Source organism: Aspergillus sydowii (genome assembly GCF_001890705.1).
Source record: "Aspergillus sydowii CBS 593.65 unplaced genomic scaffold ASPSYscaffold_8, whole genome shotgun sequence".
Lineage (NCBI taxonomy): Eukaryota > Fungi > Ascomycota > Eurotiomycetes > Eurotiales > Aspergillaceae > Aspergillus > Aspergillus sydowii.
The window spans coordinates 322,518-337,675 of NW_024467866.1; the positions used below are offsets into that span (position 1 = coordinate 322,518).

The 15,158-nt window shown below is 49.2% G+C and overlaps 6 protein-coding genes across 6 annotated transcripts; 4 read left to right on the top strand and 2 right to left on the bottom strand.

The window, feature by feature from the left end:
• The first annotated feature begins 1,423 nt into the window (after positions 1-1,423).
• Positions 1,424-4,066, top strand: ASPSYDRAFT_47163 (uncharacterized protein). The gene has a single exon (XM_040847380.1). It carries the CDS (start codon positions 1,584-1,586, stop codon positions 3,786-3,788), a length of 2,205 nt encoding a protein of 734 aa, XP_040700694.1. The 5' UTR covers positions 1,424-1,583; the 3' UTR covers positions 3,789-4,066.
• A 2,220-nt stretch (positions 4,067-6,286) lies between these two features.
• ASPSYDRAFT_33049 (uncharacterized protein) lies at positions 6,287-6,763 on the bottom strand (the record flags this gene model as incomplete). Its single annotated transcript, XM_040845048.1, has 2 exons — positions 6,287-6,490; positions 6,629-6,763. 2 exons carry the CDS (start codon positions 6,761-6,763, stop codon positions 6,287-6,289), a joined length of 339 nt encoding a protein of 112 aa, XP_040700695.1.
• Positions 6,764-8,378: 1,615 nt separating this feature from the next.
• On the top strand, positions 8,379-9,277 carry ASPSYDRAFT_1180715 (uncharacterized protein). The gene has a single exon (XM_040840361.1). It carries the CDS (start codon positions 8,445-8,447, stop codon positions 9,111-9,113), a length of 669 nt encoding a protein of 222 aa, XP_040700696.1. The 5' UTR covers positions 8,379-8,444; the 3' UTR covers positions 9,114-9,277.
• A 1,054-nt stretch (positions 9,278-10,331) lies between these two features.
• Positions 10,332-11,954, bottom strand: ASPSYDRAFT_59352 (putative xylosidase/arabinosidase; the record flags this gene model as incomplete). Its single annotated transcript, XM_040849683.1, has 2 exons — positions 10,332-10,408; positions 10,463-11,954. The coding sequence occupies 2 exons, from the start codon at positions 11,952-11,954 to the stop codon at positions 10,332-10,334; spliced, it is 1,569 nt and encodes a 522-aa protein (XP_040700697.1).
• Positions 11,955-13,652: 1,698 nt separating this feature from the next.
• On the top strand, positions 13,653-14,382 carry ASPSYDRAFT_47167 (uncharacterized protein). The gene has a single exon (XM_040847381.1). It carries the CDS (start codon positions 14,016-14,018, stop codon positions 14,280-14,282), a length of 267 nt encoding a protein of 88 aa, XP_040700698.1. The 5' UTR covers positions 13,653-14,015; the 3' UTR covers positions 14,283-14,382.
• ASPSYDRAFT_91203 (uncharacterized protein) lies at positions 14,348-15,017 on the top strand (the record flags this gene model as incomplete). Its single annotated transcript, XM_040852446.1, has 2 exons — positions 14,348-14,740; positions 14,931-15,017. 2 exons carry the CDS (start codon positions 14,348-14,350, stop codon positions 15,015-15,017), a joined length of 480 nt encoding a protein of 159 aa, XP_040700699.1.
• Between the last annotated feature and the right edge of the window lie 141 nt (positions 15,018-15,158).

Here is a 15,158-nt window from a genome sequence, read left to right on the forward strand (position 1 = left end):
ACAAGTGCTTGTGTCTGGCATCTCTACCTGGTGTATGACGCTTTAGAACATGATTTGACTGCCTTTGAAACTGTTAAAACACCATGTATTCAGTCGATTCCCAAAGAACAGAAACTATAATCCTGAAGTACAGCCCATGTGGTAGCCTTAACCGGCGAAGGGGCGTCATGTGACTCGAGCCGTGGTTGGTGCCTGGGGCTGCGAATTGTTGCCTTACGATGTTGGCTCTCGCTGGATGATCAACTGCGTTTGGTACATACAATGCGTCTGCAATGGTGACAAATTATCAACTGGATCGGAATTTCAAAACAGTCTCAGCTCTGTTGCCGACTACCTGGGCCATGCGGGGAAGGGTGCGTAGTACCAGACCACTCCCCATCACACCTGACCCGGCATGTGTAAGAAAGGACTCCGCAAACATAGTATACAGTCTATGATTAAGTGTTATCTACCACGTATGACCACAGGGTGTGGAGAACAGGGCTCCTCGCTCGCTCAGCCGTACTTAAGTCACCATCATCAACGCTGATGGGTTGCTGGCAGCGTTTAAGGGTGAGACACCAAGCCTAGGGTAAGTGCAGGTAAGAACTAGAAACTTGGGCTCCTACTAAGATCTCTCCAAGCTTAGGATAGATAGCACAATGTTCTTCAACCTTTGCTAATACTTTGAACTGGTTATGCTAGATACTTCTACATTTATCTCAGTTATATTGCGATGTCTGGGGGGTCAGGTTTTGAAAGGTCAATAGCTGGGCGGTGATGCTAGAATATACAGCAAATCCTGACGCCATACCTGGGGGAATCAGCAAAGTTCAACGACAGTCAGAACGCAGAGCCTCACTGATCCAGCCCCGCGACCCCAGGTTACCAAGCTCCAGAGGATGGGGTTACTAATAGAAAATGTGAACAAATCGCGATGATGAGGGGCTCGCTAGAGGCGCATGAAAAGTCTTTGTTAGCGCCGCGCCGTCTCTCAGTATCCAGGCGGCGTCCTTGAGATGGCAGGACATGATGGGCTGCTCTGGCGGGACATCCCTGTGTGCTTGGACTGCACTGGGTATAGATCATCCAGCCACGGCGTGTCCTGGGGCCGCCAAAGGCCGCGAGGCGGGTTTGACGGTCGTGAAGGAGCCCGTCTTCATGAGTCAGGTGCGGCGGTCATGGCATGTCTGGCGTCGCCTGCACATGGTCAGGGCGCAAGCGAAGCCTCTAGACGTAACCATGCCGCAGCAACTGTGCAGAAGCCCAGCGAGCAATGGCTCTCATGGGGGATGGTGCCGAGGCAGCCCAGCTGGAGGGTTAACCCTTACTTATAGGAAGAAGCAAATATCACGCCAATCAAGTACAGAAGTCAAGGCTGGTGCAAGGACTAGCATATATTACTAGCACGCCCCCCGAAAATTCAGCCTCGCCGCGTTTTAACTTTTTCCTCCGTGGAATATGAGATAAACTCTGGCCAGGGAGCAAGAAGCACATCTGAATCACTGATGGTTCCTACATTGTGAGTTATTCGGAGCTCGAGTAACTGCCTTAAGGTACTTTCTAGTCGTCGCGACTGCTATTCGCAACAGCTTCTTCACAATATGACTCGCTCTCCACTACCGCCCGACTCGCACTACTTCTCCAGGCTGAAAACCGCAAGATACACGGTCGGATGGATCTGTGTTCTCCCCGTCGAGTTCTCTGCCGCACGAAGATTGCTGGACGAAGAATATGAGGCGAACAATATGATTTTCGGCGCCGGTGACGAGAACAGCTACGTCTTGGGACGGAGTGGCAAGCATAATGTCGTGCTCAACTGCCCAGCAGCCGGAAGCTATGGCGAGCTTCGCGCGGCCAAGATCGCCGAGCACATGAAGAGCAGCTTTCCTTGGATCCGCTTTGTGCTTCTCGTGGGAATTGGTGGCGGGGTGCCGAGCAGCAAACACGATATCCGCCTGGGGGATGTCGTCGCCGGGACTTCGGTGGTGCCTCTGGATGAGGGCGCATTCACTGACTTTGGGTTTGATATCGCTGTGAAGTCTCTACTGCCGCCGCTCGTTCTCCGCACTGCTGTCACCTCGCTCGAATACCACCTCGAGTCGAATAGTCTGGCACAGAGGATTGAGGAGGTGGCGACCAACGCAGTGCGTGGCCGGCCCGTATACGCGCGGCCCAAGATCGATCGACTATACATATCCCGCTATCTCCATGATGAAGACTGCGATTGCCTGCGGTCACGCCCCGAGCTCGACACAAAAATCACTGAGCGCGCCGATCGACAGGAGGCTCTCGTTTTGACACACAGCGGCCTCATTGGGTCCGGGAACTCTGTCATCAAAGATGCTCGTAGGCGAGACGAGCTTTCAAAGCGACGCAAAGTGCTCTGCGTTGAAATGGAAGCAGCCGGCGTCATGGAGTTCACCAGCTGTTTGCCGATCCGGGGCATCTCGGACTATGCAGACGGCCACAAGAATGACAACTGGCAGCCCTATGCGGCACTGGCCGCCGCAGTCTACGCGAAAGAGCTACTGAACGTCATGAGCGCTGCCGAGATTGACCGCTGCGTCCTGGATGTTGCCGGTAATGTGTTGGAAAGTTTTATCAACGGCGCCTTGGGCACTGCATCCTCGCACTCAGCTGAAAGCTCTCCACAGTCCGCACAATACGTCATGGACGGACTAATGGAACGACTTGAGTTTCTTGAAAAGCTTTTAAAGGACCCAACTGAAAAGCTAGAGGACCGGTCTCAAGCCGAGCCTGAAGACTTTCAAAAGGTGCAAGCACTGCATGCTTGTCTGACGCCCGTACAGAAAGAGTTCGAGTGCCTTAGCGCAAAGGTCGACCAGAAAGCAAGGGCGACACCAGACTATGTGACCAGAGCCGAGTGGGAACAGCTCGAGGATCAGGTCAAGGAAAACACCTCCCGGATTGAGTCTCTGTCAAGTACCACTCAGAATACGTTACACACCACTGCACGTCTCATGGAGGACCTGGGCGGCCATCTCGACAATAAAGACTTAAACCTCGCCGCTACCCTTCTGAATACTGCCAAGGAGTATACCGGCCATCTTACAGGCCTTCACAAAGGTTTGAAGCTGAGGGCTCGTGGTACGAGGGACTCGCAAACGAACTCGCCCTCCCCATCGCCGTCTAGAGGGCCCTGGGAACCCTCTCAGCCTCCGGGTCCAGAAGCACAATCACCAGCACCGTCATCCGGCTCCAAGCACTGGCGAAGTAGGTTGAAAGGTATGACGGGGACAGGCTCGCGGTCCCCGGCTCCACCTGAAGAGAAACGACCAAAAATTCCCCCCTATTCCAGTGCAAGTGCTACCCAGAAACGGGTGACAGGACCCAGGTCACTGCATCCTGAAGGATACGATTCGCCCCATCGATCTCGCACACCCCAGCCCCCGCGTTGCCAGCAGCGGGTGCCCCCAAGAACACAAACCGGAGGCAGTGACATTGGCCCACACGGAGGGCTGGATCCTGAAAACCCCGATTCGCCCATTCGAATCAATGCATCCCAGCCCACGTCTATCCCGCGGCCGCCCTCCCCAAGGGCACAAACGGAAGGCAGTGACATTGGCCCACCAAGACGGATAGTGCAATGTCGAGAATGGCATAATCTACACTCGCAACACACCACTCCAGAGTCTGACTTGTCCGGCGCTACGCTCAGTTCCCATAATTTGCCAGAGCAGCTGAACGGCAACTCGGGGGAGCCGGAGTACACGCCGCCATCTGTCAAGGATATACGTGCCAAGTTTGAGAAGCAGGGCGCGCGGTTTCTATCGAGTAGGAAGTAAGTTAGAACAAGCAGTCATTGTATCTATCTTCACTATATACCGTATTTATGGCTTGGCTCGAGCATCAGGTGCTGCTTTAAGCCCTTGCGTAGCCAACGAGAGGGGGATGATAAATGGATATGACCGAAGATTTAGTATATAGGCTATAGTAAAGTATTATCGACCACATACGACCACAGGGTGTGGAAAACAGGGCTTCCCGTCCGCTCAGCCGTACTTAAGCCACACGCCGGCTGGTTAGTAGTATGGTGGGTGACCACATGCGAATCCCAGCTGTTGTATGTTTTTGTTTTCTTATTTTTATTTTTATTTCGAAGTTAACCTTATATGCAGCTCGAAGATTCAACCGTGATAAAGAAATTCAGCATGGCTAATGGATGCTGCATACAAGGTAGTTTCCGGTGCCCTCAGGGCGTGTGTACTCTGTAAATACTGATATTCTCTATCAAAGATATATTAGATTTGAGTGGAATACAAAGAAGGACTCAGAAGCTGAAGGTATACNGTTCTACTAGCTAATGGTCATTTTACCTTAGTAGCGAGCGGTGTATAACGTCTTCCTACTACGCTCGGACCAGACTTCGACCACGGAATTTGTGTTCTCAATAGGGATACTATAGTTTTATTACTTTCCATACTTACTTTCGCCCTCCAAAACTACGAGCATATATTTAACAGTAAAGAAATGAAAAGCAACGAAGCGGGGAAGATAGATATAGATATATATTCTATATACAATTTAGGGCGCGGGCCAAATTCGGCCCGCCTTGTATGTAGCTATAGTATATTATAGAGGCTGTGAGGTAGATTAGCTAGCATTCCCTGGAGTAAAGACTGAGCCGATGCACTGTGCTCGGGGAGTCTCAGTGCTCGATATACCCCGGAACGAAGAGGAAGTTCCCTAAAATGAAGTCTTTGATGAGGGTTATCTATAACACACCCCGCACCAGATCAAGGATGTAAAAACTACTCAAGAGGCCTTGAACTACCTCTAACCTCCCAGGCATCATCATTTATGGCAATGTTAGAATGTGAGGACACAGTCCAAAAAATGTTTGGAGATTACAGAGGGATCATAGAGCATTGGCTTAACCGGGCCGGCGGTACTACTCCTATGTCTCTTGTTGGCGCAGTATCCCGGCCATCTTACCGGGGCATACACCACTGCCGTAGGACAGCCAAGAAGCTTTTCAAAAATATTATCCTGTGAGTCGCTTTCCCGCCGATATGCCAGATGATATTCAGCAGTAAAGGGTTGTCGAGGTTTTAACGGATGCTACGTTCGACATCAATCCAGCACGGGAAACTGAATATATCAGTTCACATATTGAATTGGTGATACTGATCCCCACTGCCACAGGCATCCTCCTTGTCTTTAGATCGTCTTTAGACCGCTCACACTACTTGCTTCTCTCCTTCCCCCTGCGGAGCGTTTCGTCAAATATTACCACGTTATCTGATATTCTCGCTCTCGCAGCTGGAAGTAACATTGAATTTAAATGGAGACCGTCCGAATGACATGATTGCCTCCAAGTCTTGTCGTTGGGACAGATGCAACCTCGCCGCATAAGGTATGCTCCTCGTTGGACCTGCAAATGCACGTTGGATGTAGCACCAGGGAGCGGACTACGGAAGACTGGACAATATAGTCAAGGGCTGATATCCGATTTCTATCAAGGGAAGTTCATGCGCTTGGAATTTCTGATGCTGCGTTCCAGGGAAAAAGGTCGGACTTAACGGGTAGCTCGTACTACAATCAGATAACATTGGCAAGGTCCATGGTTTTTACGGTGATCAGTAGCAATATGTGTATAAATTTCTTATGTTCTTGTAGCATCAATATTGGAACTGGTAGACGGTATTGTACGTATAATACATAATGTCACTCCGGGAGCGACAGGTAGACAATGAGCCTATCCGGTTCAGGTCAACAAGCGATAAGAATATGCATGGCTCGGCAGTCTCTCGTTCCATCTGCTTGGACCGTAACCTTTAATCCATGTTCCAAGAGGTCAGTTGGTAGCAATAATATCGAGATGGGCTGCAGCAGAGTCATGTGGACTGGAAGTGACATATTCGCGGTTCGGCCTGCGGCAATAGAAAACTATCCATGAGGTTCTATGAAGATTCTGGTCATTGAGCCTGGAGAAGCCGTGATAAATGGTGGTCCACCGTTCTTAGCATCTAGATACTGTTTCTAAGGTTACGCCAAAACCCTAATGAGCGGAAGTTCGACATTGGCTAGCTGACCGGCTGCACTAGGGCTTTAGTACAGGGGGTCCATGCCCTAAACATTGGAATAAAGGTCTCGGCCATTTACATCAGCCATACACCACCCTTTCAATATATTGAAATGGCTTCTTCATTTGTTGGTTCTTCAGGTGATAGCTCCCCTTCCAACTGCATACGGACCAAACCAAAGCTGGTTACTCGTATGAGTAGAGGTCTACTAATACGGATAGACAATTTTTGATAATACTAGGCAGTCAACAGGCCTATTAACGTGTACTGAGTGAGCCTTTCCAGTAAAGAATGTCCAATTCGCTATTACTCGACAAGTCTTCTGCACCAGGTAGAACCTTTCCGTTCCAATTTCTGTCATAATTAGCAATGTCGTGGGGATTATCTGCTAGGACAGATGGATAGTGGTGAGCATACCTCCTCTGCATTGGTAAACCTGCTGCTGCTGCCAGCGCACTGATCTAAGTTTAAACAGGCGTGCTACACGCCTTTGTCGAAGAAGCTGCAGTGCAGACAACCTTGGTCTCAGTCCAGCTGTGGCTCTGCGCAGGGGTGCTCGTGGTATAAGGTATCTTAGTGGTCACACAGGTATCACACACTTTCTTCGACTCGCAATTGGCGCATTGGTCACCGTTAGATGGTCTGTCACCGGGACCAGGTGGATCGCCATCTGCTCCAGCCACAATCGTAGCGAGGGGGAGGAGAAGAAGGGTGGTGAGTGTCTGAACCCTCATTGTTGATTTACTGTCAAAAGCATTAGCATGTATATATGGAGGAGATTTTAGAATAAGTAAACCTTTCTCGAGTTTGATAATATTCTTGAAGATGGTTGAAGAGGAAGCAAGTTGGTAGTTAGTTTGGATGCTGAGAAGGAATTCACTACCTTTTTATATTGTGGATTTCTGAAAGTTACTGTCTAGAGAAGACTTGATCATGACTCTCTGATACCACCCTTAATATCAGGAATATGATAATGATTTCATGACAGAGTATCCCAATGTCACTGTGTTGCCTCCAAACATACGGCGGATCGGGAGAAAGATCTAGGTGCAAGGATGATAGTACCAATAAAGTTAACGAAGCTTTATTCGGGCAGTGTAATAGAATCACCACTCCACTAATGGATAACAGCTAGATTCTTTGAATCGTCATGTAACAATTGCGGCCTTTAATAGTTTGGATCTCTACGAAACCAGTAAAGCCAGGCCGAGGGGGTTCATCCGCGTGCAGCCTATCTCTATATATGGATTCCATGACTCAGTAGTAGTGGCCTTTACCGGTACTGTGGAGTCAGCTATGTGGCAGGGAAATTGAAATCCCTGCAGCGGATACACTAGAATGGTAAAAGACCACTTTTAGCCTCCCCGCGCAATCCGGAATTGCGGTAACCTACCAATGATCGTCCATTCAAGTATTCACCTGGGAGGGGCTCTTCAGCCTCCAAGACCAGTAACAGACAGCAAAGCCTTCAAGGGGCTTTTGGAAAATTTCTCGTGTAACATGCCCCTTTATTTGGGCCACCGGATATGCCTAAAGAAGTTCCTTTTAACCTAATAAAGCAATTTCGACGAACCACGTATCTTAACCCTTTCACTACCAGTCTATCCTATTGGTATACTGCGTATTCACCATCCAGAAAACTTACTATATGAAGAATAACGCATGGAAGTCATGAGCTATTGGCTTCAATGACAGCTACTGTAGTATAACAAACTTTCGTCAGTTACTGTGAGTACTAACACACCTGATACGTCTAGCCAATACTGAGCGGCTTGTGACCTTCACGAACCATGTTTGCAAGCCCTCTGTTTGGAGTGCTCGTCACGTAGTTTGCATCAGGCAGACTCCATGATACGTACACACGTCTCTGCCGCTACGGTAGGAGAAACTGTGGGTACTGTGACATTCCGAGCATAGGTATCTTGGACCTTTGTTACATTACAAGGTGTGGTGAGCATCAGAGTAGAGATAGTGGAGCATTTTCTCTGGCTAATGTTGGATGTATTACGCCTCTACCCTCTTGTATTATTCCATAGTGCCACAGAAAAGGCTAAAGAGATGATTAACAATCAGTATTAGAGTGGCATCTGTTTAAAAAGTAAGAGTCATGACAGTAATAGCCTCCTTGGTTGCGGAATGCAGGCTGTATCCGCTTGCACACCTTGCGTAACCAGAGACATGGCTTCGTGTAACGTGGGTGCTTGACCAGGCAAGAGGGTCATGGAAGCATTGATAGATGGCGTCAGAGATAGATATGTCGTTAGAGTCCAGCACCACAGCAAGAATCTACATAAAGCAGATACAAGCCCCGTCAACAATACTTGGCTTCCTTTACTTTTTCCATCATCAGTCGAGTCTCTTCTCTTATTATACTACCCTCCTCCACCACCAAATCTTCAGACCAAAGCCAACAACATGCGCAAGTTCAACGCCGTGATACAGCTTCCTGAACGAGACGGCACCGAGTACTATGTCGCCGCTGGGACCAAGTATGCTATAATCAGGAACAGTACCGACGGCGACGACAGAATCCTTGAAGGTCCGCACGAAATCAAGGGGAATTGCCCGATTCTCAAGAATACCGGTTGGGATAGGATTGATGGTGCTGTCGGAGTACCTGGCTTGCCCAACCAGTTTTACATCTTTCATGGCGGAAAATACATTCGCGCTACGCTTAACAAAAAGCTTGACAAAGTACAGAATGAAGGAATCAAGTATATCGAGTCCAACTGGGGGCCCCTAACAAAAGTCGGTTTCAATACTATTGATGCCGGCTATCCTTACACTGATGAGGCGGATAAAATGGTGTTCTACTCGGGGACAGAGTTCGTCGAGTACTCGTGGAAAGACAACAAAGTTGTTAGCGGGCCTAAAGATTTTACCCATGAGGAGGACTACCAAAAAGCTGGATTCAACCGCATTGATGCAGTTTTTCCCAGTGGTGATAAGAAGATCTGGTATTACTTCTGCGGGAACAAGTACCTGAGGTACAAGTATGACGGCGCCCGTTCCGGTTCCAAGACTCTGGAGAGTGGTCCCTGGCTCATTGCTGAAAGTTTCGAGTCCTTCAGAAACTGGCCTTGAGTTGTCTTTTGATACAGCGGGTCATTCTATTTGATGGACATGTCCTTTCAACAAAAACCATTTCTCTGCGTTTAATTGAGATGGAGGCTTTGTTGTGTTTCTGCTTTTGTCTTACTCAGTACTATGTATCCAGTGTATTCAAAACGGAATTACACATTTTAAAGCACAGTCCCAAGTATGTGGCAGCCCTAATTAGCAGTCAGCGAGTCATGTGACTTCTGCGGCCCCGGTTTGGTTGTGCCTGAGTTACACTGTTTCCCAGTCCATAATGAATTGCGCCAAGTACCTACAATCCGTCTGTAGTGGTGAAAAAATATCAACTGGGTCGATGTTTCAAAAGAGCCTCATCTCTGTTGCCGATTATCTGGCCATCATGTAGTAAAAGCTGAGCGTCGCCCACCTCGCTTCACTCCGGATCCGGACATGTGGACGAGAAAGAACCTCTATTCAAAACCACTAACTATACTAAAAACACACGGGATAGTTCTGGATAGTTTTACCAGTTACATGAAAAGCATGCCGGTAAACACCAACTTAGATATATTAAAATTACTAGCCTATATGCTGGTGAGATATAGGACTTTATCGTCAATCACCGCCACAATACCTATCTGTCAGGAAATCCTAGCTCAATTAACGAAAGACGGCACATCTCTTCCTAACGCATGCAATTAGTCTCAGTGACAGAGAATACTATGCCAGATACAAATATCTCTTCCATACGGGTAACCACGTCTAGGAAGAAGCGCCCTGGGCTAGAACACGGGGCTAATATTAATACGGAGTTACAATACAATAAGATGGAGGCCTCTGGAAAGGGATATTTGACAAAAACGTACCAAAAATGCTTCCCATCTCCGAATTGAAGATAATGCGAATCCGTCACGGTGTACCTCAAGGCTTCGGACTCCCTCCCCATCGCGAGGTCGTAGAGGTAACATGATAGCGTCATCCTGCCATCCTTCTATGCCACCATTGGACACATTGGGCCGCAAAATTTTCCATCAATACCATTCTGTTATGGATGTCTTTCGGTCCCAGCTCGGACTCCAATGCTGTGGATTGGACTTCTGCCTTGGAGCTATTGTTTTCCGCACAGCGTTCCCTTTCTCGTACGAGAGCTGGATTGGGGCCGGTTCCAAGGACTACAGTGTCTATAATGCTTTGTGCCACAGGAAATGCTGCTAGCCTGCGTCTCCCACCATGCAGTCGCTCCCATTATTTCGACTCAATCTCAAAATCCCGGAAGATCACATCGCCTCCACTACCAGACGCGAATATTCCGTAAAGTGTCCCTGCAGATTGGTCAGTACATTCAGAGCAGAATCGGGATCGGGTCTTCCTCGTACCTGTAAAATCGTCACCGCTCATTGCAGAGCAAGGCACTTGTCCCAATTCAATCTCGGTGGTCGCACCACTTGCAAAGAAAATCTGGGCCGCGAATTTGTATGCGTCGACACTCGATATGATCGATAACCGCGCCGACACAGCGTGCTGCGCCGAATGCGCCGAAAGCGTGATCAGCGGCTCTCCCACTTCTTGAACGGTTAGGGCTAGGCTGGTGTCGCGGGCCCTATACTCGATCGCCGCATAACGAAAGACATCCTTGTACAGCGTTAATCCATAGCAAATTTCTTTGCCGGCCGTACCACTCAATTGGATTGTAACACGGGCGGCAGAGTTCAGGCATGTCTGGCGCCTTCCAACGAAGGTCATCGTGCCCTCTGGCGACCCGAGGTCAGCGTCGGTAGCCGTGAGCACCATCTCATCCCCAGCTTGCCGATAGCTCTTTAAGCGTGGAGTTCTCAGATACAACGTCTCTGGCGAGTCCAGACGGACCCCTGCAGGCTTTGCGCTGACGGCCTTTTTGGCAGCTTTCCGTCTGGTCCGCTGCGTAATCTCCACGTCCTCGAACACCGGGAATTCCCCTTCAGCCCACTCGACACTCGTCAAGTACGTCTCCCTCCCTAGCGGGTAGGAGCCCCCATACTCGCGCCGGGCAAGCATAACGCACCACCATTGCCCCTCGTGGTCCAGGAAGAGGTCCCCGTGTCCCACACACTGAACAACGCCACTCGACCCCTCGGCCGTCAACACAGGATTCGCCGGATCGCTCTGAAACGGGCCCCAGATGTTTCGCGACCGAGCCATGGTGATCTTATGTCGGGCGTGAGTGCCTCCCTCCGCGATAAGCAGGTAATACCACCCATCCTTGTGGTAGATGTGTGGACCCTCCGGCACTTTCCCTGTTGCCCCCGACCATATATCCTTTATCTCGCTGAGGAGTTGTCCAGAAACAACGTCAATCTCAGCCTGCCGGATCACCGTCGCGGGATGCTTATCATACCCATGGATCCAGCTCCCCTGGACGTAGACCTTCCCGTCCGTGTCGAAGAAGAGACTAGGGTCTATCCCGTAGAAATCAAAGTAGGTGAGCTCACTATAGGAACCCGGATCCGAAAGGTCCGTGGCAGTTATTATAAAGTTCGACGGGTGAAAATCTGCATTACTTGGCATATCGGGCGCGCCGGTGAGGTTTGTACAAACGATGTAATAGACGCCCTCGTTGTACCGGATGGTTGGCGCATATATGCCGCCGGTGAAGACTTCACGGCGGGATGCATTGTTGATCTTTGTTGTTGCCCGGTTGAGCGAGATCTGGGACGGCCGGTTGATGGCGTTCCCAATCAGTTCCCAGTTGATCAGATCTTTCGACTTGTGGATAGGGATGCCGGGGAAGACGTGGAAGCTGGAGCTTGCCATGTAAAAGGCGTCCCCAACGCGGATGCATGATGGATCTGGGTAGAAGCCGGGGAGGATGGGGTTCGTGAAGCTGGACATTGCGCCGGTCTGGAGGATATGCAGCTGTTCACTCCGTCACTCGGGGATTTGCCAGCGAAGACGCTTCGGCCTTTTGAACATGTAAATAGCCTGAATCGCCCGGGGATCTGGCTGACATGACTTGGTTTTCTTGGTTGCATGACAGTAGCCTGCGGATGTTGCTTTCTACGATGCCCTAACCTGAATATTCTCCACCAATCAGATTGAGTCGTCTCTTTTTTCTTATAGACGTCTAAATCCAAGACGCCTATCTGGTAGGACAGGCCCAGCGAAATAATCGATAGCAATGAATATTGGTAATAGGAAACAGAGGCCAGGATAATGGGTTAAGACTGAACTTGGACCTGTCCATATTCGGGCAAGCAGCGCCGGTGCAGCGTCCTGAACCCTACACGCGCTGTTGATATATTATAATGCAGTATATATAAAAGTATTAAATCTTGAGTGTAGAAATACCTAGATCAGTGATATCAGATAATTCAATATATTATATATAGTTGCTCTAAAATGTCGTTCCCTCGTTACTCTTTTTATAACATGAAATGCCCTGGTCCTCAGCTATTTTAAGCTCCTCTGCAGGTAAAATATTGCTCTGCTTAAATTAATAGGAAGCTTCCTGAGGACCGATAGCGTGTCTAAATAAATACCAGTTCCAGGGAATAGGGTCTGTAGGAAGCAACTGCAGATGACCGGGTCGCTGGGGGCGTCCTACCGTTTACAGACCAAGCTCCGATCACGCGCGTGGACGAACTATACTGGCAAGGCTGCGGGGGGGTACGGTTGACGCATTTTAGAGCAGCCATTTCGGTTGTATTAAGATGAATATATCCTTAAGGTACATCGCGGACACGCAATTGACCCGTTACGCTGCGAAGATATCGGGTCGTCGCCATGGTCTCTCGGACAGACTTTCAGTCACGCGTCGAGGGGTGTTTGTAGAGGTTAAAGCTACTAAGAAAGATTATTTCTTTAGAGGTTCCTATATAATAGATTCGTATTTAATATCAGGCTCTTATATATAGACATGCATCCACGCCGGGTTAGGGTGGGTTAAGGCCTCAGGTACCCTAACCTGCTGAGGATTTGGATTTAACTAATCAGGATTAATCTATTACGATTAAAGAATGTAATCTACTAAGAGTTTAGAATTAGATTGAATGGGTTCGAGGGAATTATAAGATATCCATGATTCATGTGGTCCTTTTCGTTAGGCTTATAGCTCGACCAAGGTAAACAACAAAGCTTCGTATACGAAATTCATTGCAGATACAATCAGACTGATTTCTAGTATATAAACCCTCAGGCTTTCAGATGTTAATAAGTATACTCAATCTTCCTCTGAATCACAACAGTAGGAAGTGATTGGCTCATAAGTCGAAATCAATCGGTGACTAGAAACCAGACGACATCCGGGAGACATCTCTAAAAGTAACAAACGTGGGGTTTTAAGGCGGACTGCAATGGATTCAATTATCTAATTTTTTAGAATGGTGGTAGAGAAGGATCATAGAGTGGCGCCATAAACCCGCGAAGAGGATGCGGTTGGTGGAATTTAGTTCTGAATTGGTCCGAAGCTCAATCGAAATATGAGAATATCCCCAGCCAAGACCACAACTCTTTTAAACGTCCATCTATTCCATAGACAGAGGATAAACCGGCAAAATTAACAGCCAGAGAAGCAGGCGAATGTGTCGAAAGGTGTCCACGGATTCAGTAATCATGTCGCTTCAAGCGAAGATGGAGATATCTAAATACATAGTAACGTCGATGTCCATAACGTCGGGATAGATTGGAGCCACACGTCATCGCTATGGCTATCATTTGTGCCAATCCTCAACACCAGGGAATTGCCTTCACGGCTGTCTAAAGGAGACAGTCCTCGTTTCTACTACCCATAAGGGAGGCGCACTTTCATACCTTCCAAAGCGCGCCATCAACTCTCTCCCACACAATAACACGAGCCGAACAGTCCTCGTTCTTTCGGAAACCTACACCGAGCAACTGAATGTCACCCGGCCAGGCCCTCTGACACTGCGGGGGCGGAATTCAATGACCAGGACAATGCCTCAACAAACTCCGTCCAGGGCCACTGGGCTGCAGCCATCGCGCAAGGAATCTACCCGGACAATATCTACACCAATGTTCTCATTGTTGCGCCAACCCTCAATTCAAGCTTCACGGGGTACGTACGGGCCCCAAGAGCTTCCTGGTCCGGAGGGGACGCCCATCGGGTGTAGTGATTCCAGGACCTACAACATTGATTTCCGGAAAGTATACGCAGACCGATTTCCGGTACGGGTTTGGAACGGCCTGGTTAGAACGACGTGACCTAGTTCTTCATAAGTATAGAGTCAGGGTCACGGCGTGGAGGAGGATGAATACGACCTATGCCAATGAATTCGGGGCGTAAGTGCATGACTCTGCCATCAGGGCCGCGAATTCCGTCCGTTGCGGCGCAGCAAGCGGGGCGATGTGGGCTCATCGGCCGGCCTTGGAATAGTGGATACCGCAGTATCTTTGCGGGGACCTATGAGGACCGTACGATACGGGATGGTGGATGCGTGCCGTGGCAGGCGCCCATTACGGGACAGACGCTCAAGGCAGAGTACGAGAATCTCGGGCCTGGATGGGATGTTGCAGCACGGCGAGAATACAATTATAGCATGCTGTTGGACAAAGAGACATGGGAAGGGTATAACTCGCCAGAGAAGGTATTTCATACGGAAGAGGGCAGGCCTGGAAATGTTGAGTGGATTATCAGCGTTTCCGGTGGTGGTAGACTGGATGTACGTATATCGTGTGTACGGCGTGGTAGATTCTGTCGCGTATGGGGCTCTCTGCTGGATAGCAATCGAAATTGCAAGTTCTGGCAATCTTTACGCCCAGCCTCTATAAAACGTCATCCTATTCGTACAGCACAAACTCAAGTTTGACAAGAGGGGATACTCTTGGCCTGGCATTGACTGTCTCAAATAGACTAGCCCTAAGAGCCATGGCACTGGTAGCCTGAGCCGAGGCCCGGAACTCCCCGCGCCACACGAGATCCCCAAGACCCCAAGGTAGCTGGTATACCTGGATTTAGCCTGTTTGAACGCCAGGAAGCCAGCCTTCTCGGTAAAATAGCTGAATCCGGGGAAGGGTTTGACATGAGCTTCTGCAAGCATTTTGGCCATCTGCGGACACTGAAAACTGGCAGCCTTTTAG